Genomic DNA, 26,733 nt, shown 5'->3' on the forward strand with positions numbered 1-26,733 from the left:
TACAAGCTGAAAGGTTAGGAGATCACCAAAGTCATTGGGATTCATGTACAAAATTAGGTCTAGATCCATCAGATAGACATTGACATGCAGGAGGAGCTAGATGGTCAGAGAATCACTTAAGTGATAAAGATTGGTCCTCATCATCACCAGATATATATATATATATATATATATATATATATATATATATATATATATGTATATATAATTTTATTATGTTATTGTTATTCCATTTCAGTGTTGTCAAGATATTTTACTAAAACTCAAATGTGTCAACACTTTGGTGGTGCTAGATGCTAGGGAATCAGGGGATCTTCAAAGTCAGGGGACAGGAAGTGAAGGGAGTTATTCAATTTATCAGAAGCAGTCAAGGCATTCACACATATTGAGATACAAATTGAATATGCTCATTAAAAACTACTGAAAGACAGACCAATCTTGAGGGGGATTTTAATTATTCCAGACCAGGGAGGTCACCAAGATATGACTTACACTGTTTGAAACTGTGTATCGAAGTCTGTGTTTAGCAGCTGGCCCTTGTTACAATCCCATAAAATGTGAAGAGCACCTTTAAGACTGAATGGCTTAATGATTCCTTAGCTCCCAAAGCCTGTGAAGGGGGTCCTGCTGGTGATGGCGTGTTGAAGGGTGGGTGGCATAGATATCCCACACAGGATTAGAGCCATGGAGTTGGAAGAGAAGGAGGGGGAAAATAAGAGGGAATGCCCCAGAAACACTATACTGCCTGACACGTATGGAATGGACTCTTTGCAACTCGACTAAAAACACGACTGCCAGAAAGAGAGAAGATCTGCAGAATCCCGTCTTGTCCACAGCCAAGTATTCAGCCTGTGAAACAGAGCTGTGCATACTGAGCACATGTACATTCTGCCTGTAACATGATTGATGCCCAACTCCATACCTTGTCTTTCAATCAGATCTACAGTAGTTAAATTGTCGCTTATTATTGTTCTAATTTAGTCCGATTTTTTTATATTTAGAAAATAAAATACGCTCAGAGTTTTTGCAATATGTGTTTTTTTTACAGATAAAGACAATGATTGGTTGATTCATTAGGCTAACACTTTGGTCCAGAGTATGATATGAATGTTGACTAATGGCCACATTGCAATGAAATTCGCCATGGATATCTGTGATCCCCAGATGATAAATTCTATAATATATGATTTTTGTGAATCTGATCTCTTACCTACACTGACATCTGACAATTTACGGTACCTACAAAAAGTGTATGCACCCTTTTGTACTTTTGTTTTTTTTTTTTTACCACACTGAATTGCAGTGGATGTGAGTTTGTTGATATTAACAAAAAAAAAAGTATTAACGTCAACAAATTGATTAAGGGAATTACAAATTCAGCCAGCTATGCTGCAGTAGTTCTTAAAAAATGTGATGTAGTCTCATTAACAAATGACCAGTGCGACACATGGATGTGAGGTTAGAATGGCAGTGAGAGTGACTGACTGTAGCAGCAGAGCAAACTGAAACCAAAATTACAGGGAAATAATTATACACTTTTTTCTACACCCAATATGAAATATTTCCCCATTTACCAGAAACTTGACTATTTATATTTCACCACTACATAATATTATCTCATCTTACCGTTCATTTGAAAATGGGCTTGGCCATTACAAGAACTTAATTCACATCTAATACCAATTTAAATACAACCCATTTCAGGAACAACATAAGAGCAGAAACTTGCAGTCAGCAACACATTGGACAACAGCCTTTTAACCTTTTGATGTTGCTAAAAGCTGTTGTATGTTGTAAACAAACTAACTCATATGTCATGCAGTGCAACATTCACAGAAGTATTTATAGCTGTTAGGGCGGGGTGATAATTGCACAAATGGGGATAAAGACAGAAGCTTTAAGCTAATCTTTCCTCAAAGGCATTCATAGTGTTGCACTCATTTATACATACATAAAATGACAGATGTAGTTTGTGTGAACGACAGTAAAAATACAGTGATACTATCAGACTGTTGGCAGGCAATGTTGCTTATGGAACATTTTATGAACAGCAGCAGCAAGTACCAGTGGCAGCAGGCAACATGGCAGAGCAAAAGAGTGAGCAGAGCATTGAGGGCTTAAAGAGACAAATGGCAAAAAGATGTGCTTCATATGTTATAGTAGAGCACATTATGTGAGCATAGCTAACTCAAGTTATCTGCTTGATCTAGATCACAGTCACTTTATTTATATAAAAAACAATAACACAGGAACAAGCTGAAATAATTAGAATTTATTTCTTTAAGAGAAGTGAAATGAGTATTATGCAGTACAGGTGAATAAATGGCATTATGATTTCAAGAAAGAAAACAAGTTTGTACCATTGAAAATATGTATATGTATATTGAAAAGATAGACAACTATGAAAAGAAAACATGGTATAAATTAAACACCATATACTTTACAGCACAAGGCAAACTGTATAACAGATTAGCAATGATCTTTTAGATGAATAAATCTGTAAATAATCTTTGTTTTTCGTATTACTGAAGAATAAAAGTGAGGTTGACAAGAGCACAGATACACAAAAAATGTCAAAATTACAAATGCCCATAAACAACATTGGTTCCCTGAAATGACACAAATGATCTCTTACACATTTTTAAATCAAACATATCAAGAAATATAAGAACATGCAAACCACCAACTTCCCACGATCCACATAACGCCAAGTATAATGTATGTGACAAAGAAAGCTCCAAGAGTCCAGTTATCTACTACACAAATTAAGTTTGTGTCAGAGGAGGGATCCAGACACCACTGTAAAGCTGCCACAGGACGATGGCATCTCAACACATTCTCTCAGTAACACAAGGCTAAATTTCACTCATAATAGCTATAAATGATTTCATGAGAAACATTTTATCCTGCCAGCTCACTTCACCCAACGCGTCTCCAAACATAAACTCCACTGACGTCACGGAACTCCAATATTTAAAAGAAATAGCTTGTGCAAGACGTTCCAAATTAGTAGCATTTTCAAAACAAAACACAAAACACATTTGGTGAAATCTTTTAGCTGCTCAGTGTCAGGCAGACTGGAACATATCCCAGCATGCATGAGCAAAAGGCAGGGAAACATCAACACATATTTAATTTAGTGTCCCTGATCAGCCTGGCCTGTCTGTCTTTGGACTACATGAGGAAACCCAAGGGCTTCTCTGTATAAAGCTGTACAAACCTCGTGAAAAGGCTAAGGGTTAGACAGTATTTCCAGTTTCTTTATGTTTTCCAAATGCTTACTTGCTACCAAACATGAAACTTGTAAAGATGTTCAGCGAGCGTTATAGTCCAACTCCTAAATCTGTAGTCACAACAATCTGCACACATAGAGCCGATGTTTAGCAACCCAGCCAGTTGGTGATGCTTTACATGACAGGTTACTATTGGCAAGTTCATGTCGCTAGCTTTCTATGAATGCAGCACTTAGAAAGGACGTCTTGGGTTCTTATCCACTGGCTAGTGCTGTTGTTTGGGAGTGGAGTGTGCAAGTTCTCCCCATGTCTGTGTGGGGTTCCTCTGACAGCTCCCGTTTCCTCCTATAGTCCAAAGACATGCAGGTCAGTTAATTGGAAACTCTAACATCCCTTTTTCACTGCAGGACCTTTTCAGGTTCTCAGGTTCTGCTTTTTTCTCCACCCACTACGCTCCTGGAAATGAACTTCAACACTGCCCAGGAGGTGATCCTAAAGGCAAGTTCCAGGTACTTTCAGCAGCTGCCGGCAGTGCTGCCACTCACTGTTGGTCAATTCGATGTATCACATCACATCACAACAAGAACGACTACAACAAACACAACAGTAGTAACTACCATTTTGTATTTGGGGAGAGGAGGCCTTTCAGAGGGAGTGTGGTTAGAGATGAGGGTACGCCACACAGCCAGGCGGGGCCATGGCAGTTTTGTCTATAACTGAAGACTTTGAATTGGCCTTCCTTAGGAGTAGGATCAAACAATTGTCTCGCTTCACGCTCAGCTCCTCACCATGCATTGTGAAAATGTGGGAGGTGTGCGAGTTGGATGCGAGTTGGATGTGTTTTTGATATTGAAAACAATAAATACCTATGTGAGCCGATGGAAAAGTTCACGACCGCACATCCTGTGAAACGGCAGACACGAGAAGTGTCAGGTTTGTACCACGGATGTAAAGGAGAGATTGAGGTGAACGGGTGAGGGGAGAGAGCCTGTTGGGTGAACCTATTTTACCCTAAATGCAGCGGAAGTGTCCATGACACAGCGGCTGGTGTGTGGTTACCATACAGACTGGGCCTCAACATTTCTCAGCTGCCTCTGCAGGGAGAGAGAGCTGCTCCATTCAGACCTGCAGTAACTTGAGCATCTTTTCTCCGTCCCAGACTCAAGCTCACCTCAGACTTGTCTCATCTTTCTGCCAGGGCGTCTTGACTGAGCAGCAGCCATGTGCTCTACGTTATCCCCAACACACTGCATTTGTAATTTCAGCTCAGGGGGTTATCCCAGGATATTTCACTGCTATCAAGAGTCATGTGGAAAGAGAGTGATCTGAGTGACAGGAAGAAGCAGGAAAAGATTTGTGTTACTTATGCACACACTCATGTTCCTGGAAAATAACACTGTCATCAGCAAATCTACTCTGCTTGAATAAAGGTTAGATAAAACAAAGCCTCTTTGAGTCAGTCATGATCCTGGCAATATTAATAAAATGTAAACCATTCATTCTTTTTACCCACATAAGTTATTTGTATGAGATGCAAATGTAGACTGCACCCAGTTCACAAATCCTTGGCGATGCCAACATGCAGAAATTAAAGTCAGCTTGGCGCAATCTGCAAAGTCAATTGCTGTATGATTAAGGTTGATTGTTTGCCATTGTGTTGGCTTTTAAGGAGTAGATTGGTTTAGAATGATTTTCACCCAAACTGTATACTCCTTAGGCATAAAAAGGTTCCACTGTTAACTGCTGCCAGAGGATCCTGTTCAGTTTATAGGGAACAGGCCTCTCAGTAATCTTCCACTAGAAGAAAGAACAGAAAAATAGAGAGAAAACATCAAAGAGCTGCTGATTATGGTGCAGAAAAACCTGCCAGGGCAGAACTTATACAGAACTTATACACAGCAACTGGTATTTTTCAAATTTTCATCTGAACTTCTATATGATACATTTGTCACCTAATTTAAAAATGTCCCATGCACAGTGCAGCAGTGTCACCAGCATATCAGACAAGATAAAATCTCTAATAAGACAAACACTCCAATTATAAAATGATTTTAGTTTTAAAATCAACGTGCAATTTAGAGTCCAACTGGTAATTATGGCAGCTGTTTTTTTCTTTCAGAGGACTATTTGCACCACGTTTGGATTTGCATGCCATTTTTTCATAAATGAGATGTAAAGTGCAGTCTAAGCTTAAGCGACTAAATGTGTAACTTGCACCCAAGAAACAAGCTTTGTGAATGTGGAAATATATGTGCAAATATATTATTGTATAAATTTGTTCAATATGGTGGACAGCAAACATCCCTACATTCAAGGCTGACAAATATGACCCTTTTTTAATCTAAAAAGTCTCAAGTCAAAGCTTAGTATATAGTCAGTGTTTATTATCTAAAATCCCTGTCCCATTCATCCTAAACCAGAGAGCCTCCTGATTCAAAGATCTGATGAGCTGCAGCGGCTTTTGACTTTGGGCACTACTAGAATCTCATCCCCATCTCGAATGCTATAAGAATGGAGGGCCCGGCAGCCACACTTCAACTCCTCAGGTCCGAAGACCGAACACATCTCCCGGTTGATGTAGAAGAGCCTGATCCCATTGGTGGGCAGCTGCAGCAGAGATCTAAGGTGTTTCTTCAGGTCGCCCACCGTCTGCTCCAGATGAAGACTGACTGCCTCCACCCTCTCGCCCCAGCGAACATCCACAGTGGTGCAGCGGGGGCTCAGGTCCACCTCCGCCAGCGGGGCCAGCTGACCGTACTTGGATACAAGGATGTGGTACCTGGGAGAAAGCAGGACTCATGTCAGATCACTGAACGGTTTTGTTTTGTTTATGGTTAAGACTACGGAATAACTACTCAGTGAGAAGAATACTGTGAGGATGTTAAGGGGGGGGGGGGGGGGGGGGTCAGTGTGTGTGTATGTGTCTCTGGGATGGGCTGGGGGGTGGAGGCTGAGTACGTAGCCGTAGCCATGCTGTTTGTCATGTCACGTTACTGTTTGTCAGTCCTAAATATCTTCTAAAGCTCTGAAAATAACACAGTTTCAGTAACATAGTTAGTACAATGTTGTTTCTCTGCCTTTGCTTATCAGGCTTGCTAACGCTACAGTCAGTGCTCTGGTAAAGGCACAGCTGAAGCCCTATTGTTCTGGTTATCATAATTCATTAATTCATTGTCTTTCTTTTCGCTAAAACTGTTTGTGCAGCAAAAACTGTCAGACCAAAACTCACCAAAATTGGCTGGTGGGTTGCAAATTCAACCCACTAAGCAGGTGCATAAAATGACTGAAGGTGGTGCTGGTTACATTTTTGGAATTATCTCGAAAATCATTTTCGTTTTCAATTCATCTGCATCTTTGCTTTAATGGTCTTCTGCAAAGATGCAACAAGGGCCATAGTCTGGACTCACCCAGGGATGTTGTACTTAAGCACTCTTAATCTTTCTGGTAGAGAGGAGGCTTGTAATGGTGTGAAAGACCGACACATTTTGTCTACCATAGAGATAGCAACTTCAAGGTCTATTAAAAAAATCTCTTTCCATTAGCCATTATTGCATAGTTTCTTTCTCGACGTCGGCCAAAAATGTTTTGTGCCACATTTTAGCCTTTTCCTTAAATTTCTAGAATGAAATTAAAAATTAGCATAAAAACAGGTAAATGGAAATGTACCAAGTGTGTTTAAGAAACACTGAGTTCTCTGCCTTGCATGCCGTGAGAAAGCTCTCAGCCGCCTCAGGGGAATGCGTGCTCAAGATAAGGACCCAGGAACGATTAAATAAAATCCAGGAGAAAAGGCTTGTGCTTTCAAAGCTACTGTAACAGCTGGGCCAATCAAAGCAATTTCCCTTCCCTCCCCAAAACTTCCCCACAAAGCCTGGCCTGAGGTTTCTGGCCAAAGCTTGTGGTCCACCCTGGGAATTCTCCTCTAAGGCCACAGTGTACAAAGTGCCATTCTGAGAGAAGCCATTTAGCTAAAAGGCTTCATTTAAGGCGGTAAGCATGGCATAATGGGGCAAATAATGCTACAGGTGATAACAATTCAGCATTCCTATTGTCTTTTCCAGCATTCTTTGCTAATGGAGAGTAATATAGCAGCAGATTTGGAGCTCATACAGATCTATCTAGTCCGCATCTTGGCAGACTTCTCTTTTGGCGTTTCATCCCATCTCATTTTCTCGTTTCTCCAGTCCTCTAGTTGAAAGATGAACTGCTTAAAAAGTTTAAAATGTAGATTTCCCCTTGTGGACTGGCCCTCAATATCCACTGCTCCAGGTCCAGTTCCCTTTCAGTCCCTCTGTATGTATTCTACTGGATACTCCGACTCTCAGATTTCTTTTTCAACCCAGTAATCTCTTTCATTCTTTCCATGCAACTTTCCTCCCTGTCCATCCACCACATTTCTTTCTTTAAATTTTTTGGGGGTTTTTGTTGAGATTATTAAAGGTATATCAGTATTTATCAGTCTGCTTTATGGTTTGAGCTGCATTTACAGCTACTCAAAGCTGGGCTGTGTCAGATGTGTTCACCTGAGAGGCTGTGACCCACCCTGCAGTGCTCTGATCTCGGGGTAGCAAGGCCGCAGCCCCGTCAGAAAGGAAAGGAGATAGCGGTGTTTTCACTGCTTACTGAGTGTGTCCGACACCCCGATAACACCCACATGCAGTCATGGTGATCCCTAACCCTGGACCTACACTGAGAAGCCTGGCTTCAGACCAAGACCTCGAATACATTTAAATACAGGAAGGAAAGTAATGAAAACAGACAAAATTAACATGTTTGAAGGCCTTTGGATAGTAGTGGTAAAGTATAACATGATGTTAACTGCGACATGGTCTTAAATAATATAATGAATACTTTAACATAATCTTTGAGACGATTCATACTAGCCAGGAGTGCTATTTCAGCTCCTGTGACATCAGAAAACAAAACAATCTCTCAACTTAAGGTTTGAGGTTGACAGAGTAGGTGTATACATAAAGAAAAAAATCAACCTGCTACCTTGTGTATCAGTTTTCCAATCAGTGAATTCCCAGCACAAAGGACTCATTGAGCAGAGAGAGACTGGTGGCATTGTCTCCCAAAGGTTAGTTTCCCCCAGTCAGGGACTACACCTTCCTTCACAAATCCCTCTCCAACATTCTGCTGAGGTTAAGTGGAATGCAGTCATTGAGGAGCGTGGGCAATTATTTGACCGCTGTCAGCCCCTGAGGAGAGCTTTCTAAATTATTATATCACATACAGTAAATTTATTTTGAGGACAACGAACGGGTTGTTGCTATTGTTACAACTTCACAGGTGTTCACAGAGGCACGAGTTATCTGAGTTTGTGCTACATATTCAGGGTTTTGATTGATGCGCGTTATCAAAGACTGACAGCAATATCTGTGAATATTTGAGATGCTGAAACTCTAAACCTGTCCATCAAACCATGGGACAGAAGTACTGATATATTAACCTGCCAGCAACAATTACTATTGGTTTAACATCTTCACTCTCTAGCAGTGAAAACAACTAAAACCCACTAATATCACATGTATCAAGACATTAAATACCTGGTTGATACAAATACACACAAAGCTCCATGGGTTGGGATCAATAAAAGCATAACGTTTATGGAGTTCTGTTGAAAATAACCAAAACATAGGGCAAAATGTAGATAATCTCTGGTTATACAGGTAAAGTTATGTAGCCTATAATTTTAATTCAAGTTAAATAGGCTACAGCTGTGTAGCGCACAGAAGCATTGCTGCGGTTACTCTCAACAGAGCACCTGCCATTTACTCGCGAAGCGCTGTCTTACTTACTGTGTTACTTCTCCCACATGCTGCATCCTGCCTAAGCCTCCCTCCACTGCTTGTTTGGGTGGGTCATTTGCAAACTGATCAACATCCCACCCCTCCTGTGACCCATGGTTTTAAAGGTGTAAAGCACTCTGAGCTGCATGCTGCATGTATGAAGGGTATTATTATAATTACTTAGGATTAGTGCCATCCATGTGCCATCCGTGTCATACTTTGTAGGCTTTTACTAGGTCACAATGCATGTGCCTAGTTTGATATGGCTAGGCTGTACCTAATCAAATCTATATAAAATACCCCAACCACTTTTTTGGAATATTTATAATAATTTATACATATAATTTGTAATAAACCCATTTATAATAAATCCTAGGGTTCAAATGTTGTAAATGCTTCAGAAAGGTGTTGATAATTTGTTTTGAATTTGAGCTGGACAAGCTAGCATTAGCTAATTCTGCAGCTTTAGGACTACAACTAAGAACATCAAACACTCTTCATTTGTATACCAGGGTGCAGGAAATGCCTTGCCCTGTCAGACAGGGGTTCTTGATAGCCACAACTAGATGATTGGTATCGGTCCACATTCTGTCGTTTTGTATGAAAACAAGTAAGAAGTAAATGGTACCCTCCTTTACAATTAAGGGTTTGTGACAGTATATACTTTAATACATGCATCCTGTATGTTTGAGTACCTCTGAGGAAGCTCCTGTTCCGGACAGTCCTGGTAGTACCTGATGAAATATCTCTCAGCATCCTCTCTCTCTCCAGCAGACACTGCACCCCCATTCAACACCACTACAGATGGTAGCCTGCAGGCAGGTATGAGGATTAGACAGTGAATAAGTAAACATACCTGTATATTCAAAACAGTAAGGATTTGATGTGTATAGGTGTAGAATTTCAGACTCACTGTGCTAAGAGGAGGCTACGTCTCTCGTGGGTGGTGTAAGGCTCCAATAAAGGAATCCCTTTTGCTTTGACTTCCTCCAGCTTAGGAAAGAAATTCAGCCTTTCAATGTCCTCCCATTTACTAAGCCCTGAATAACACAACATCAGTTTTAGGGCGACAGTGAATATTTGTTTACAACTAGCACTGAATATTGGATGGATGAACACATGCACAGCCTTCATTATCCCTCTCAGACCTGAATTGTTGAGGTTGATGGTGCGCAGGTTGGGGAAGAGGCACCGCAGTGTTTCTTGAGTGTCACCCACAGACTCCACAGAGTTATTGGCCAACACCAGTGTGCTCAGACTTGGGTACATCAGCCCAAACTTCCTCACTTCTGCCCAATCCTGCAGCTGGTTTTCTGTAATCTGCAGCAGGCGTAGTGACGGACAGGACGTCTGGGATTCTGACACGGTGTTGTAGCCATTCAGGCACAGGAAAAGCTCCTCAAGCCTGGATGATGCAGTGAATTAGTTATGTTTGAGAAATATAAAAGTAACTACAGCAAAACAACATTCAGGCCAAATCTGCATTTGATAAATCTGTTGAGCTCATGTTGAGCTTATGTTTCATCTCTTGACTCTTTGTGCTTGAATACAGGGTCTATGTTTGAATCAAGGACATGCTGCTGTCACCCTGTTAATGCATCATGCCCACTGGCTCCTGCTGAAAAAGTTAGTCTTTCAAAGCAGGCTACAAATATATAGATTCAAAAATAATTTCCTACAACAGCCCCCCAACAGTAAATCATGAATTTGTTGGGGGACTATTTTCACCAACACGTAGATTCACATTTGGTACTGGAGTCAGTATTTACAGCAGCATGGTGGTATGTGTAGGCTTGACTCAAAAACTTGATGTCTTTTTAATAGTTTCTGCACAACACTGAAGCACTATGGCACAGAAGAATAAGATCAGCACTTACTCTGGTGTATGCTGCGTGAGTGTGTGCACGGTGTCCCAGCTGACGTGTGTGTTAATGAGGACAAGTTGTCGGACCCTGGAGAAAACCTCAGCCATGCTGGGCTCCAGCTCTACGCCGCTCAGAGGGTTCATGCTCAGATTGAGGAAGTCCAGGTGGGGGATGCTGGAAACGATGGTGCTGATCTGGCAACCCACAAGCATTAACAGAAAAAACAAACAAAAACGAAACCATAGAGACAACCCATTAAGTATACATAATCCACTTTGATTTCGTTAATCATTTATGACAGCTAATACACATTTATGTGATTATTAGTTATTTGTGGAGGTTAGTATCTCTGTGGTGTTCAACTATGATCTGGTATGAGACAGATCACCGACCTAAACTTTGTAACAGTATTTTAGATTTTGTGAAGATTTTGTATCAATAGCCAACCAAAATGACTTAAAATAAAGTGAGAACATTACAGTTGTGTGCTTTTTTTATTGATTAGCGTGGCTACCAGCAGGGTTTGATTCCCGAGTGTCAAATAATGTCATTCATCTTTTAACATTAAGCTAACATAGGCGTATTAAACTGTAGGTATTTTGAGCTGTCTGCAAGAAAAGCACAGGTGTAACTACTAACATTAATAGTGGCCCTGGTCAAACATTCATACTATGTGCACAGGCTAAGCTGTAGACAAGTGCCTCCTAATAAATGTAACGACACATCGGATGGCTAAGATGGCTACGCAGATACTATGTGGGGATCGCAAGAACTGTGATTGGTACTTGGGCTGATTGTGTTTTCTCCTTTCAAGATGCCAGTACAGGCTTGTTATCTTCTCTTGTGTCTCCACTGCAACCCTTCTGCTTAATGCAAACCCTGCTCTCTATTAGTGAATGAAACAAAGTAAATACGATGGCCTCATGGAACACATACATATTCATCAATGAAACAAGTCTGACCTTTGCACCATCTTTTGTATCACCAAGTGAATGAAACAATGTAAAAACGGTAAAAACCGGGGAATATAATTGAAGCATGGCACTGCCCAAACACGTCTAATACAAATAACGCTGTCTTAAATAACAGCACAAATAAATTAGATCAATGAGTTCATTTCTGCCTCAGGAGTAGCTCTGCTTTGAGAAATATTACTGTAAGTAAACCCACTCCACTCTTTTCCTTTTCTAAGCACCAAGTCTTTGAAGCAGACCCACCTCTACCCAGTCGTTAAGTTGATTGTGGGACAGGTCCAGCCCTACCACATGGGCACAGAAAGCTGCAATGTCTGACCTGTCACCAGCTTTACTGATTCCACAGTAATTCAGAACCAGTATGCTGGGCAAGAACAGGCGATCTGCAAACAAACTTAGGTAGTTATGCAAACCTTCACACTATACTTCACACTTCCATCATTTTGACATAAAAAAGTAATGCAGGTCTCAGTGATATCAGCGCTCACTTAGCACTGGTGATCAAAACCCTGACATAATTCCCTGCACCATCTCTCACCTTTGACGGGGGATCCTGGCGGTCTGGAGAGAACCATTACTCCTTGGCCATAGGGGAAATTCTCTGGGTTGTATTTCTCACTCATGACTTGGAGGAAGGTGCGCACCTCCTCTTCATCAGAGGACGACTCCATGGTTCCAGCCCTGAGCAGGTATCCAAGGGAGAGAAGGAAGAGAGGTTGCAAACAACACAGTCAGTTCTTTACTTTTTTGAGTTTTTTTTTTAGCTTTGGAATATTTGATTTGATTTACTAACTGTGGAGTCACTACAACAGTTAAACCAGGATCTGGGTATGGAAACGTTCTCCCGTCTGTGGGACATACCCCCAAACTCATTTGTTTCTATTAAAGATTAAAACATGTCACAAATGTACCGTTTCATGTTTAAGGCTCATACATTTTACAAAACAGCTGGGAATTTTTGCTCAAACAGGAAACACTTTATCTGTTGGGGACTATTTTTAGCTACAGACTTAGTGTACTAGTGAGTAGCCTATTTAAATAGGCACTAGGATTGACATGTAGGATCAAGTCAAAATCAACTGTGTTCATGGTAATGAAGGATCACGTCACCCAGTGCAACAGTGTGGCTCAGTGATGTGTTAACAATAACAATAGCAGTTAACAATAGAGCTCTATGGCACAGAGGAATAAGCAACAACAAACTCTGTCTGCAAAGACAAAACTTGTTAGTTGAATCAATTGATATAGAAAAATCAGTTAATACGAAATGGCTTGAAGGGGTATTAAAAATGAATTTTTTCAAGCTTTAGATTTAAAGCTGCAGTGAGTAACTTTGCATATTGCCAGTCTAAATTGCATCCCACAGGAACATTTGAGAAATCCTACAAGATGACATTTACTAAACTAAATGTCATTCTGTAGCAGTGTGAGGATTATCAGATCTAAACAATGTGGCAGTCTATTAATTCACAGATACATATATACATACTGTAGGAGCAACTTCCAGAAAAACTTAAGGCAGAAGGCCTTAAAATACTTTTTTGGGGTAGAGGAAAATCCATTTGAGTGTGCCGCCCAGACGTCAGTATTTACTAAAGAAAAACACAAAGGCAAGGAACGTAAACTAGTGACCTTGTGGCCCCACTTGAAAATGTTTATTACTGCTACTACAAATTAAAAATAAAAGCAGTATTAATAGTAGGTAAAACTCCTAGAAAATAGTAGTAGTAATAATAGAATTAATAATGGTTGTATTTTTAATAACTGGTGAAATTAGTGGTTAATTGTAATTTATTTGTCTGTTTGTTGATCTACACTGTCCCTTTTAAATAAACCCATAAATAATACAGGAATTAAGTAGTAGAAACAGCAGTAGAAGACAAGATCTATTTACTTTATATTCACAGGGTCAACACAGGTTAACACTGTTACACAGGGGGAAAAGTGCAACAGATAGGGCCTATATTTATATTGATATATTTGGCTGAAGCTACTTTGCAGCCTTTTTGAAATCATTGTTAAACAGCTAAACAAATACATGGATATAAAACTGATTAAGTAAAAACAATTGAGCAGACAAAATAGACTGTGTCAGTTTATATGCATGTATGTCTTGTACAGGACTTGACATGGCTGCATCAATCAACCAAATTTGCACCACTGTCAAACCACTTCAAACCATTTCACACCATTTCACTTGTTCTTGTTGATAGATATTTTTGGTTTGGTGTTTTTCTGTGTATGTGTTAGATTAAAAAAGATCTAAAAATAACCCCTCGACATCATAGAATAACCTACAAGACACAGGAGCAGAAACGTGAGAGGCAAAGCAGCACTGACAAGAGCAGGTGCACTGTTGACACCAATGTACTTGGTGAAGCTGAACCACCTGTTGAAAGTCATTTTGTGTTTCTCCATTTTACATCACTGTGGCATGAATATCTTTGAGTTGTGTAATGTTAGTTGAATCAAAAAGGCTATAGGAAGTGGTAAACATTTTTCAGTACTTATGGACATTTTATAAACCAAACAATTGTTGACCAATTAGTCAATATTGAAAAGTAAACAGTAGCAGGCCCAACTGTGTGTTTGACACAAAGAAACAGAAAAAAACAGACTATAGTTTTTGTAATGTAAAATGGTTTTAAATATTCCATTGAGGAATGGGGCAATAAAAAACAGGACTATTATCACTCCAACTATAAATAATTAAAATACAAAAACCATCCTGTCAACTTTGGCAACTAACACCTGTTGGCATGCTGCCAGCTTAGCAACCATTTCTAAAACTCACTGCTGCCCTGCAGTAGAACTAACAGTAGCAGTGGAAGAAATAGCATTAAAGCAACAGAAATTAAGGCAGTAGTAATATCACAGTATCAATACTAATAGGTAGTAGTCGGAGCAGCAGTAGTATCAGTAGTACTGTAAACAATTAAAGCAGTTATTAACGCTTGCCCATACCAAAAGTCATTTTTCCTGCTTTAATGCATGTTGCAAAGATGTTTGTTGTAGTAGGCCATACAATCTCGACCTTGTGTGCCCACACAGCGCCCAGGTGCCCTGGACTCCTCGTCTCGCTTCAACCCTGATCAGCCCTATCACTTTCAGACAAATGGGGTCTGATCATCTTAAACTCAGCCCACCTGATGTGGCGTGTTTGCAAAATGATTGAGTATTGTGTCCGGCCTCTGATGTTTCTGTCACAGATAGTTTCTTGTTTCACAGATCCCCTGATTCAAGCGTCTGATCTTGCAGAGACCAAAGGAAAGCCTGTTTTCAACAACACATCAGATCATGCCTCCTCTCCTGCTGGGAGAAAACGGGGACTTTGATGAAACAAGAACAGCATCTAAAAATAGCTAAACTGTGTCAGGGAACCAGAGAAAACACATTTACATGCATGCAAATATAAAATGCGTTCAACTGCATAAATGGAAGAAAACCTACACAGGATGACTGCCTTTACTACACACCAAAGGGAGTGAAACTTGCATTATAAAGGCTGACAAAGGGAGAGTGACAGCTGGGTTCCTGGCTGGTCCAAGAACACAACTAGCAATATAATAGCTGGGGTTCATTCCAGCACAATGCGCTGACGACAACTTGAAACCTTTCAAAAAGGTCTAATGAACATATGCCAGACAAAGGTGATCCATTATAGAGAGAAAACCATCCATTTAAAACCTGTCCACGTATTACTACCTTTCTGGGGTCACTGGTTACACTACCTGGCTATTTGTTTGAAATGTTTCTTCTTCAGCCTTTTCTTAGATTTGTCACAAAAATACATTATGTTTCCTAGTAAAAGTTCGACTTTTAAAAGTGACGGTGTAACTGTAAGATAGTGGCAGCAATGCCAAACTGTTTTTAAGAGATAAGAGTTTCACAGAAAGAGACAAATAAGAGTCAATTGATGTATTTATGCCGAATTCAATGGCGACCCACAACGATTCATAAAAGGTCATACGCATTACTGTACCTGTTATATACACTTGCTAATAAGCAAGGCCACATTAAACTAACAGATGTTTCAACGGAGTTTGGTGTAACATTCTTCAAGGCAGAGAGACCGGCACGCTCTGGAGGACTGCTTATGACCGAGGCCTGGCTGCCTAATGTCGCTTGTGCAAAAACGAATGGACAAAATAACAAACTGAAAGTGGACATTGTGACAGCAGCGGAGGGTACAGTTTTTCACTTACTCAATGAAGTGACATGTTTCAAGTACACTGTTGTGCAGCAGCGTAGCTACCTTTCAACGTTACATTTAGATCGGGAAAGGTAATAAAATGTTGAGGCTGCTAGAATCTAAGCATGGTCCTGACATCCCAAACTAACGCCACATGTAAGTATTCATGTTGTATTTTGTAACTCACACGGTATATTTTGAGACTGATTGCACTCACCGTCCCCGGAACCCCCTCAGTGTTGTGTTTGTTTTTGTTGTTCTTCGGTTAGTTGTCAGTTTAAGATACGCCTACTTTTCCGGAAATGACGTCGTTTAAATGGCTTGTTTTTTTCCGTCTTCATTTCAAAACGGAGCACAGGAAACATGGCGTTAATTTAAAAAAATTAAAAAATAAAACGAAGAGCTATGGTTTAACATTTTAAATGTGAAAAATGCAATACCACAATGGAAAAATAATCAGTCCTGCATTTATTTTATTTTTTTAGCCAAACTGTTGGTCCTGGGGCATGGTCCTTTAGTGTTAACTTAAAACATTAGTTAGCCTACAACTTTATAATCTGCATTTAGTAATATTTCACTGTTATAATTAAGGTAGCACTACTGGCTGCTGGTACATTAAGCTGTAAAGAAATAGATTTAAAAATCAACTGCAGCTGGCACACAAATGTAGTACAAATAAAAGGGGTTGGCAAAGTTCATCTTTTGTAAAGTATCCTTTTGCATTTGCACAACAGTGACTCATGCAGGTCACAGAAAACATGGAGTTCATCTTCTTGATACTGTAATTTAAATAAAACACAATTAAACTTGTTTTGTTATAATGTCTCCCCTATTATAAATAGTTTTCAAGTACGAGGGAGATCTCTTAGGAAAGAAGTAATTCACAGGTGAAGTTTATGTAATATTGACAAACAAAATTTAAACAACCTTTTGATTTTGACCTTCAACTGATATATAAATAGTTTGACATGTGTTTGTATTCATCCATTTTACTTTTTTACTCAAGTAATTTCATCAAGGTATTACTTAATTTAGTATGCAACAGAAAGCAACATTTCACAGTAGCTGTGGTGGAGTGGGCCTACCATATGCTACCACTAGGTGACAGTCATGTCATGTGTGCAACGAAAAGGTTCAGTTGTTCCTCCTCGTTTCCTACTACAGTGTAAAACAACAGTGGGAGACTACCATGTATGTGGAGAGTGATGCATTAAGTAGCCTTTTACAGCTGTAGCTGGTCGATGTGGAGCTATTTAATATACAGTTTGGTAGTTCAGTTTTCAACCTTATGCTTAAGTCCATCTAGAGGGTCACAAAATAAATCTGAGAGCTCAAGATGATTAATGGGGTAGAAAAAACAACAACAATGTTCTGCAATAAAACTCTCTAAATTTTAGCTTTTTTCATGAAATATCGGACCCTCACCTTTTCAGAACTTGAACAATAATTGAACAAAGATTTGAGAACTTTAGAGGGGAAATGTGTTTTTGTTGGAACTGCCAACAACTCATAGACAACAGAAATGCGACAAGGGGCCCTAAGTAGTAGCCTAATAGTAGTCGTAGGCCTAGTAGTTTCTTTTTGCACAAGCCAAAAAGGTTGGAAACCACAGGATTCATCTTAAACAGTGCATTGTATTGTTCAGTAGGTTTATCATGTAACAACAACAACAAATAAACCCGTTATCTAAAATGTCAGTAGGAACAGCTGTTACATAACTGTAGTGGAGTAAAAATATGATACTTCTTTCTAAAATTGTGGTGGAGTAGAATTATTAAGTACCATAAAATGGAAATATGTAAGTAAGAGTCAGTAGAATAGACACACTGGATTAGTAAGAAAAGCACCGGTGTGGCAATATAACAGCATGTCCCAGTAAGCCATGACAGAGTGTAAAATACCAGGACCCTGAAACTGAAGCCCAGGATTAATTAATTAATTATTTACATTTGTGGTTTTCCCAGTGGTCTGTTTTTCTGATATGAGATCTCTGATTTGGCCCTGTGCTCTGACTGAACAGAGCGGCCATTTAAAGTCAACAAGTTCATGGTTCACTTTTCTCAGTTATAGGTGACAACTCCACAGAACCCAACAGTGTCTCGCAAGATGATGCCAAGGTAAAGAGGAGCAAGAAAAAGGGCAGCAGTGACAGAGAGGAGCTCAGTGAGAGGAGGAGGGTCAAAGAAGACACCACCTTCTCCCCCACAGGACATCAGCTTTGGGGCCTCTTCATCAAAAAACTGAGTTTACCAAAGTCAGTTGGATTCATCCTCAGAGGACCATGCACGTCTCTAAAGAATTTCAAAGAAATATCCTAAAATAAATTCAAATACATAAAAAGAAGATGTTGAGAGATTTCAGTCTGGACCAAAGGGGTAGACTTTCTTAAAACTTTTTGGAAGAAACTTGTGTTCATCACATCCCTGTAGACCCTAAATTATGCATTTTCAATTATATGGATGGTCAGAGTTTAAAAAAAAGATAACAATTAACATATATTGTCTTTGTAGAGCTGATTTTGAAGCCAGAAAACACATTCCTCAGGAACTTGTGGCATGCAAACTACTAGTTCTTCAAAATTAACATCTTAAATAAAACATCTTTTCAATTTCACGTCAGTTAAATGAGCATAACGTTACTTCAGGCAGGCTCATAGCTGATTCCCCTCTTAGCATCCATTGGCAAATCTCATACAAGGCACCTTCTTTAAGCTGCTTTAGCCTGCCTATCCTTGCTGCTTCCTTTGCAAGCCGCTTTGCAACCTGCCTCCACCCCAGCTCCTCCTTTGATGCTGTGTCTGACTAATCAATGTAATTTCCATCAATAATGCCTGCTCTGTTCTCTACCCTGGAAAAAAGGCAGGGAAGTGTGCTCTCCCAGAACAGAGACATACATACCAACAAACATAACTTACTGCAGATCAAATGAAAGTTTCCTTGACTCGGGTGGTCCTGACTGAACTGATTTTATTGTATTTCATATTGATCATATTCATATCATGATCATTATCATCCATCTGCTTCTTCAGATGAAGAACAGGGGAGGTGTCTGATGGCCATCTGGAGGTGGCTCAAATGTTAAAATGGTGGACTGGAGTCAGCTCGGAGCTCTGCAGCCTTGACCCTCCTGAAGTGGTATGATCTGGAGCGGATCTTGGTTCTGGAGAGACCAGTCCCCTGGACCTCAGTCAGTATACCTTGAGGAAAATAGAGGCTTGCTACAGAAACTGAGACTTTCTCATGCATCACAGTAGCTGCCACTTTAAATGTTGCTTTCTCTTCATATTGTCAGGAGTTTGTGCAGATGTGTCTGTCCAAAGTCCCGAAGCTGCACCCCATCCATGGCTCAAATAATGCAGCCAATAGATTAAACAAGGCAATCCAAATGTGTTGTTTATACCTAAACAGTAGTGAGTGAGTCCTCTGTCCTCACAGCGTGGCTGCAGTTAGTTGTGCTACATTCAGACAGTCATGCTGATTGTAACACAAAGCAGCTCCGCTGCTGTGGTCTTCAACCAGTGATCCTGGGAGGACATTTTATTGAGTTTATTTACCACATGGAGTTTTATTTTAGATAGATGGCGACTTCTCCTTAATTTACTGTATGTGTCATAGAGTGATTTTCCTCTGGTGTTTATACATCTATATATATATTTGTTTACAAAATGATTGGATTATGGTACAACATGCCCTTGCCAATTAACACATACTGTTGTTTTGTTAGTTATTTAACACGTTTACACACATAATAAGAGTAATACTGTATTGTGTTTTAGGCTTGGTATTGAATGTCAATACCAATTAAAATGTTTCCATAGCATAGCTGCCAGGAGAATTGATGTCATGGCCAAGGATGTCAAGAAGCGGCTCTCTCAAAGATTAAAAGGCTATCTTAATAAAGGGTGATCAGATTCGAACCACTGTTATTTGCGCGTCTCCAGGACAGCTGAGGCAAAAGGCATCATCATCTTAATAATATGCCTCTGCCGCCCTTCATCTGACCATTTCACCTGTGCATTCATTCGTCTGTTTTTCTTTTTTTTTGCCTTGGCAAACCAAGAGACCTGCTAAACTAATGTTAAATGTCCTTGGTAGTGTAGCAGTTCCAGTTGGTAAAAGTTCAACACTAATAAGATGTAATGTTTGTCCTCATTTTCTAAGATGCTTTCCTTCATTGAACTTTCTTAAAAATGTAATAAAATCTTATGGATCATTACTTCAACTATGTCATGTTTCAAAAATACTTCCTAATAAAAAGTACAGAAAATGTATCTCTATTAAGCTATATCAAGCCACTCAACATTTCCTTACACCACGAATGGCACTGTCAACAGTTGTGGTTTCAGTACAGGCCTACCACTTCCTTCACATTAAAATGCTTTCCTGACTCTAAAGCAAGCTCTCCTGAGAGCTCTTTACAGAACAGGTCACTTGTCACTACAGGGGAAATGGTTACTGTCTTCAAACTGGCCAACAAAGTGGCTGTTTTCATTGAAAAACCGAAAATATGGGAGAAGAGAGCTATGCGGGGTGTCTTTGAGAGGTTTCAGAGATATTTTGTCACAGTAGCTGAAAGAGAGTGGGAGTTCACACATGTCACAGCTGGTGTGTGATCATTTGAGAGCCCTTTTGGATGGGTTTGACCACTATTGCACTGCAGACCATTCCTATAAAGGTAAGAAAACACTAGATCTGAATTAAGAAATGTAAATACACAGTCAGGTTAGTCAGAGTTTTCTCTAAGCTGTTAAAGAAAGTGATGTCACCATTGTATAACAAGCAGCCCTGCAGAGATCCTGGAAACGCTCTCATAACTGACCTGAGGACTGTTACAATTAGGCTAATCCTCATGTTGTTATCTCAGTGCTGGGATTAATTTGTGAAAGCATGCTATATACTGTATGTGCAAATAAATTAACAGACAGGGCACACATGAGTTTAGGTTATGACATTTTAACAAGAGTATTCAACAATACAAACAAGGTATGGCACACGGTGTGAGTCAGGAGGTGCAGAAAGAGCGATGATGAGCCGGGACAAGAGGGTGTGGCCAAATACTCTCCTAATCCAGAATTATCCTTTGAGTCAGTCCTGGCCACAGCCAGATTATTCTACCAGTACTGTCTGTGGGACAGAGGGGACTATAAACAGAGTCAGACGAGTCCACAACCAGCTGCTGGATCTTGGAAAACCCAAAACTTATTATAACAACTGGGACCACCGCTGAGACACATGGCTCTCCTGAGGTCGGGCTGGCTGTGGAGACAGAGTGAGTAGATATAGGATTTTAAATTTGTTTGTTTGTTTTTTTCTACATCTATCATGGGGGAATTATAGCTTTGGCTGTTATAAGAAGGAGCATACAGTCAAGATTTTATTAATTTGAGTGCTGGCAACAACTTTCATTATCAATTATTCCTTTTAATAAGTTTATCAAATAAAAATGCCAAAAAATTGTAGGTTACAATTTCTCCAATGTGAGGATTTTCTGCTTTTCTCTCTCATCATTATCATTTTTTTTATTATTGTAAACTTTTGTTCAGTAAGCTGTTGTTTTTGACATAATAAACAACTGAAAGTTGACATCTTGGGCTCTCGGAACATGTGAAGGTTTGTCCTTTGTTGCATGCTTACAATGACAATGACATGCAACATGGTTGCCATGTGTGTTGCGGTTTATGGTCAGTACTTTGACCCCTAGGCCACCAAAGTGCCCCATTTTCTGATATTAAATACTGAATGTTAGATGTAGCTTGAAGCCAGAGCAGCAACTGTAACCAAGACAGTGCATCTTATACAACACGATCATGACAAGAAAGATGTTCTTTAGTTAACTAGTAAGCAACACCTTCTTAGCCACAGTATTTTTCACAGATTTCTGAGGAGCAATTCGATACATAATTACATTTACGGCTTTGTTTTTTAAAAAGCACTCCTTTAAAAATTTTAAAATACAACTAAGCAAAAGTTTATTATGCGTGCTATAGACCAACCAATAGTGGATTATTGAGGCCAATAGAGCTTAAAATATCAATTGATATATTAACAAAAAAATTGTCCTAATAATACTGACAGAATAGAAACTGTTTTTAAATAACTCATATAGATTCTTACTGCAATTTATTTCTTGACATATATGCTGATACCAATATATCTGTGATAAGATAATTTTAGGCCAATTTATCATCCAAGATTTATTGGTCATGCTCAAATATATGGTTCTATTTGGGTGGTTTTACAATTTACCTTAAATTCGTCATTAAGTATAAATTCTTGGACTTCAAACAGGTAATAGGTATGCTGAGAATCTTCTAGAAAGTGAAAACAGTACTTGTTATGAAACGCAAACCTTTGCACCTTATAATCCCATTAATTGTCCCTGGCCATGTCTTTAAGTGGATTACTCAGGACAGTCAATGAGAAAGTATCTTCTTGAATATAGATTACATCCAAAAGACACAACTACAAAACAAACAGTGACTGACTTCTTACCTATTCAGGTTCTTCATTGTAGCACTGACTCCACACTGACTTTATCAACCCTCAATTTGAGGTCAATTTAACATTTTTACTAATCTTCACAGCCCTTTCAAGGACAACCACTAATGGTACACTGTGACATGTGTCTCCTCTCTAGCTTCTGTCCTAAAACGCTGGAAGTTAAACTGGTGTGACCTTTGGATAGACGGGAGTCTTTGCTTCTACAAGAATGACAGTAGGCGAGAGTTGGAGCACCGCGTCAGCCTCAAGACAGCATGTGTAGATGTGAGATCTGGCCTGGAATGTGGAGGTAAAGCTTTAACCTTTTCAGGAGGTCCATCATTTAAAAAAAAAAAAAAGTATTTTGAGCGAACAAAGCTTAAAGCTGTACTAATCAAACTCCATTCCTATCAGCCTTATCAGCAGTCGGCTGACTTCATGTAAAAAAAACTTAGTGAAGAATTTAGCAGCTCAAGAGCCAAATATTTCCCCCAGGAGTTGGTGGAGACCAAAACAGAGCTGAGAGGAGAGTAAATATGAGACTTGCATTTGTGTGGTGGCCAGTGACAATGCTCAAATGGACAATTGTTTGCCAAAACATTCACCTTAAAAACTTGTAAAGTGAAAACATGGCAATGCTGTGTTTTGAGTTTGTTCCACTGCTCCCAAGTGGCAAAAAAGTACCAATTTGATGTCCCAGAGTTTACAAACATACCAATAATGTCCAGCGGAGTTTCACAAAATGGTATAAAATGATGCACAGAACATGTAGAATACTTCCATGCAGTGTTGAAAGCAAGCATGGAAAAAGGAACGGTGGAGTCACAGTTCACCAACATGGACAGAAGGAAACTTTCTATCAGGGCTGGGTGATACATCTGAAATCAATATCACGATGAACTTTTCCAATATTGATATTGATTATATATTGAAAATCATTTTGCTCTCTTTTTATGACATTTAATTGTCAGTAGCTTTCTAAAGTCACTTGACTGACATTTCACGGCGCAGGTATTTTCATCTCTGTGTATGTAGTATACTGTACACAATTAGTATCTATTATGAAACTGGGACAAACCCTTTGTTTGATGATTGCTCTGCAGGGGCATTTAGCGGCCAAGCAGTATGAGACCATTTAACAGAATTAGATGCCCCTTACAATGCAAATACTGTTTCTTTACCAAATGTCCTTATGCAATTATAACAATACACACAGCTTAAAAAAAACAAAATTAAAATGAACCAAATTCGTGACCTCCCAGTTATCAGATTGTTACATTCCTTAGTCTTTTTATGGACTAGCGTTAAAACATGACAACTTCACTGAAGCTATTCAGAAGGCTTGGCCCATCTATTCATTAAGTAATGACAATGCAAACATGTCCCTTTTGTGAGTACACACATCTTAATGTTGATTCACAGCAGTTACCCCAATCAGAAAAAATCAATGGTTTCTTCAAATTTGTGTTTGTAAATTTTATAAAAAGGTGAACATCCACATGTTTCACGTCTAAGTGACTGATTCTTAGTTTAATCAGATATACAATAGTCCACATATCATCCAAATTTAAACATATTGTGTGATAGGTAGGTTTGACTTAACAGATGACCGGTGAAAATATGCAAATGTTTGGGTGAATTACTTTTTTACCTTGTTTTTTGGGCTGCAGATGTGACTCCACCAGAGAGTAATCCCAGAGAGAATTGCATTGTGGTTCAGCTCAAAGACGGCTCAACAGTCAATCTGTGTGCAAACAGTGAGGATGAATCCATGTAGGTACTCTCACTTCACGCTCATCCTGTCCGCTCTGCGTCCTGTTGCAGCTCCATACACATTACACTCTATCAGTTTTTCATTCCTGTTCGTGTCTTTTTCAGAGCATGGAAACTGACTCTGCTGGACACCAAGAGAAACCCGGTGAGTAATACTGTGTTGAAACATGATCTGTTCACTCTCACTGGTGGTTGGTATTTCCACCTCAGTGCTAAAAGTAGCATTTTCTTTCTGTAGGTGTTCACATACGACCCATATGATGACTCCTACCAGGCTGTTCCTATCAACAGCCATCATACTGTCTACATCACACCTGGAGCAGGACCAGGTATGTTACCAGTGATGCAAAGCAATACAGGATTCAGTATTTCCCCACTTTTTTTTTTTTTTTACCGGAATTAGAAGGTTGGAAGCAGCATTTAGACCTTCATGTTTGGAGAAAAAACTGCAGAAAACATCATTAACTGCTTAACTTCACAAATAAAATATTAAAAATCTAAATATTTAAAAATATTTATATATTTTTTGGTGCAATGGAGGATGTACTGTGTACTTCTACTTCACTACATTTCATTTTATACAAAAATATTGTACTTTTTAAGCCTCTATATTTATCTTACTTAGTTAGTAGTTGCTTTACAGATTCATATTTTACATACAAGGCCCCTACAAGCTGAAAAATTAAAGCGCTACTTACACATATAAGACATTAGTAACAGTAAAACAATAATATACATAATATATGACTCTGAAAGGGTCCTTTCTGCATAATGAGTAGGGCCTATTCTTACTTTATACAGTTTAAGTGTATTTTCCTGATAATACCTGTTTGCTTTTATTTAAACACAAATTTTAGATTTTTACTTGGAAGGAAGTATATTTTACACTGTGGCACTTTTACCTTAACGTAGAGTATATATTCCACCACTATTAGTGGTATTCAGTGGGCTTCACAGATAGTGTTGTGAGCAGATTTAGTGGAGCTCTTAAGCAAATCTGTAGTAGTACAATATTACACAATTCACCAAATCAACTTTCAACTATATAACTACAGTACATTTTTCATGTTATTATTATTATTATTTAATTCTTTTTTTTTATCAATAAATTGCCCTGAACCACTGACAATCTGAATGTGACGGTGCTCCTTTAAAAACATTCCATTCAACAATGACCACCAAATTCTCTTCTTCTCATCCTTATTTGCATTCTCTTCCCCTGCATGGTCGAACATCTAAATTCAACATAATCCAGCGGAATGCAATACAATTTCGATATCTGTATAATTATTGATGAAATCTCCAAGTTTTCCCTCTTTTGAGCACCCCTTTTACTAGTTTTAAATGTATTTCAAGGTCCGCCACATCTCTCACTCTTTCCACGTAGTTGTACCTCCACATACCCGCTGGGCGAGTAGCCTAATTAAATTGTGGGGCATTTGATTTGTGTCACGTAGCATGTACGTCGGGAGATGCATTAAATCAGTCCTAATAATAATAGCAGTGGGCCAATGTGTGCAAAAATAATGATAAAGTAATGTGTATTGTAGCAGGAAGATACACCAACAGCAGTTCCGTCCAATAAAATGTGTTTTGCCAAGAAAGTCTAATCTGTACATGTGAGTGCTTTGAAAACAGATGAAAACAATTTTAATTGTGATATTAAGCTTTAAAGAATAAGCCTCCTTCTGTTTGTGCATCTCTGATTTCAACCTGGATTGTGTGAAACAAAGGATTTTAAGGCATCTCTGTGGAAATAAAACCAGAATTATTGTGTAAATACTATCACCAGGCCCTATTTAACCCTGTAGCTTGGGATCCCTATCAGCACCCTGGTTTGTCCCAATTTCTGTGCATTGTGTATGTATCCTGCTACCTTTAACTTTCCATCAGGCACACAGCAGACTTCACGGAACAGTTTAATTTAATTTTTTATATAACATTAAATTTTATTTTATTTATTAATACCTAAAGCCTACCAGTACTTCAGATCCGGATATTAACTGGCCTCAGGTTTACTGTGTGTCAGTTTGTGGTAATTTTGTATAACACAGATTGTTATCACAGGATGAGGTAAAAACGCCGGAGCTACCTGGTAAAAGTAAAAAAAAGAGTGTGAGTTTGCTGCCCTTCTAATTCAGAGTTGACCCCCTGAGTTCTTCCCTTACTATGATTTGCCAAACATGTATCAGTCAACAAGTTGACCATAAATATTAAACGTGTCTTCCCTGTGTCTTTTCTAAGGAACCCACCAGGTGGTTGTTCAGAGGGACCCATTTGATGGAGTGTTAGATAATCTAGCACTGGGATTACTGGCAGGCATGGCAGCAGGAACAGCCATGCGATCCTTCCTCTGGATGCCCTTCTTTTTCTGCTGAGATGATCTCCATTACTGACATGACAACTCCTGCACACAGACTGTCTG

At 39.2% G+C, this 26,733-nt stretch overlaps 2 protein-coding genes across 7 annotated transcripts; one reads left to right on the forward strand and one right to left on the reverse strand.

Annotated features, from left to right (window-relative positions):
• Positions 1-2,252: 2,252 nt before the first annotated feature.
• Positions 2,253-16,351, reverse strand: LOC119895817 (tubulin-specific chaperone cofactor E-like protein). Of its 6 annotated transcripts, none has more exons than XR_005443104.1 (9): positions 16,274-16,351; positions 12,403-12,545; positions 12,108-12,247; positions 10,903-11,084; positions 10,174-10,430; positions 9,939-10,065; positions 9,721-9,837; positions 4,747-6,012; positions 2,253-4,558 (listed from the first exon to the last, which is right to left on the reverse strand). XR_005443104.1 is itself a non-coding variant. In XM_038709158.1 (8 exons), exons 2-8 carry the CDS (start codon positions 12,533-12,535, stop codon positions 5,667-5,669), a joined length of 1,302 nt encoding a protein of 433 aa, XP_038565086.1. In that variant the 5' UTR covers positions 12,536-12,545; positions 16,274-16,351; the 3' UTR covers positions 2,253-5,666. The 6 variants fall into 6 exon arrangements, 4 of the variants coding, with proteins under 4 accessions (XP_038565086.1, XP_038565087.1, XP_038565089.1 ...); XR_005443105.1 differs by having other exon boundaries at positions 2,253-3,578; positions 4,405-6,012; XM_038709158.1 differs by having other exon boundaries at positions 2,253-6,012.
• plekhb1 (pleckstrin homology domain containing B1) lies at positions 16,182-26,709 on the forward strand. The gene is made up of 8 exons (XM_038708728.1): positions 16,182-16,212; positions 18,121-18,310; positions 21,062-21,207; positions 22,693-22,845; positions 24,206-24,308; positions 24,414-24,453; positions 24,547-24,637; positions 26,553-26,709. The coding sequence occupies exons 1-8, from the start codon at positions 16,182-16,184 to the stop codon at positions 26,684-26,686; spliced, it is 888 nt and encodes a 295-aa protein (XP_038564656.1). The 3' UTR covers positions 26,687-26,709.
• The last annotated feature ends 24 nt before the right edge of the window (positions 26,710-26,733 follow it).

Source organism: Micropterus salmoides, unplaced genomic scaffold (assembly GCF_014851395.1).
Source record: "Micropterus salmoides isolate LMB-PRFRI ecotype aquatic unplaced genomic scaffold, ASM1485139v1 Ms_hic_scaffold_9, whole genome shotgun sequence".
Lineage (NCBI taxonomy): Eukaryota > Metazoa > Chordata > Actinopteri > Centrarchiformes > Centrarchidae > Micropterus > Micropterus salmoides.

What these genes read in the sequence shown, in the direction of transcription:
- LOC119895817 (XM_038709158.1), bottom strand. Translation starts at nt 12,535, where the DNA reads ATGGAGTCGTCCTCTGATGAAGAGGAGGTGCGCACCTTCCTCCAAGTC. An exon ending in GCCAGGATCCCCCGTCAAAG is followed by an intron (nt 12,248 to 12,402) that starts GTGAGAGATGGT and finishes GTTTGTTTGCAG; the next exon opens with ATCGCCTGTTCTTGCCCAGC. An exon ending in CATCAACCTCAACAATTCAG is followed by an intron (nt 10,066 to 10,173) that starts GTCTGAGAGGGA and finishes TGTGTTATTCAG; the next exon opens with GGCTTAGTAAATGGGAGGAC.
- plekhb1 (XM_038708728.1), top strand. Translation starts at nt 16,182, where the DNA reads ATGGTCCTGACATCCCAAACTAACGCCACAT. An exon ending in ATCTGGCCTGGAATGTGGAG is followed by an intron (nt 22,846 to 24,205) that starts GTAAAGCTTTAA and finishes TTTGGGCTGCAG; the next exon opens with ATGTGACTCCACCAGAGAGT. An exon ending in TGGACACCAAGAGAAACCCG is followed by an intron (nt 24,454 to 24,546) that starts GTGAGTAATACT and finishes TTCTTTCTGTAG; the next exon opens with GTGTTCACATACGACCCATA.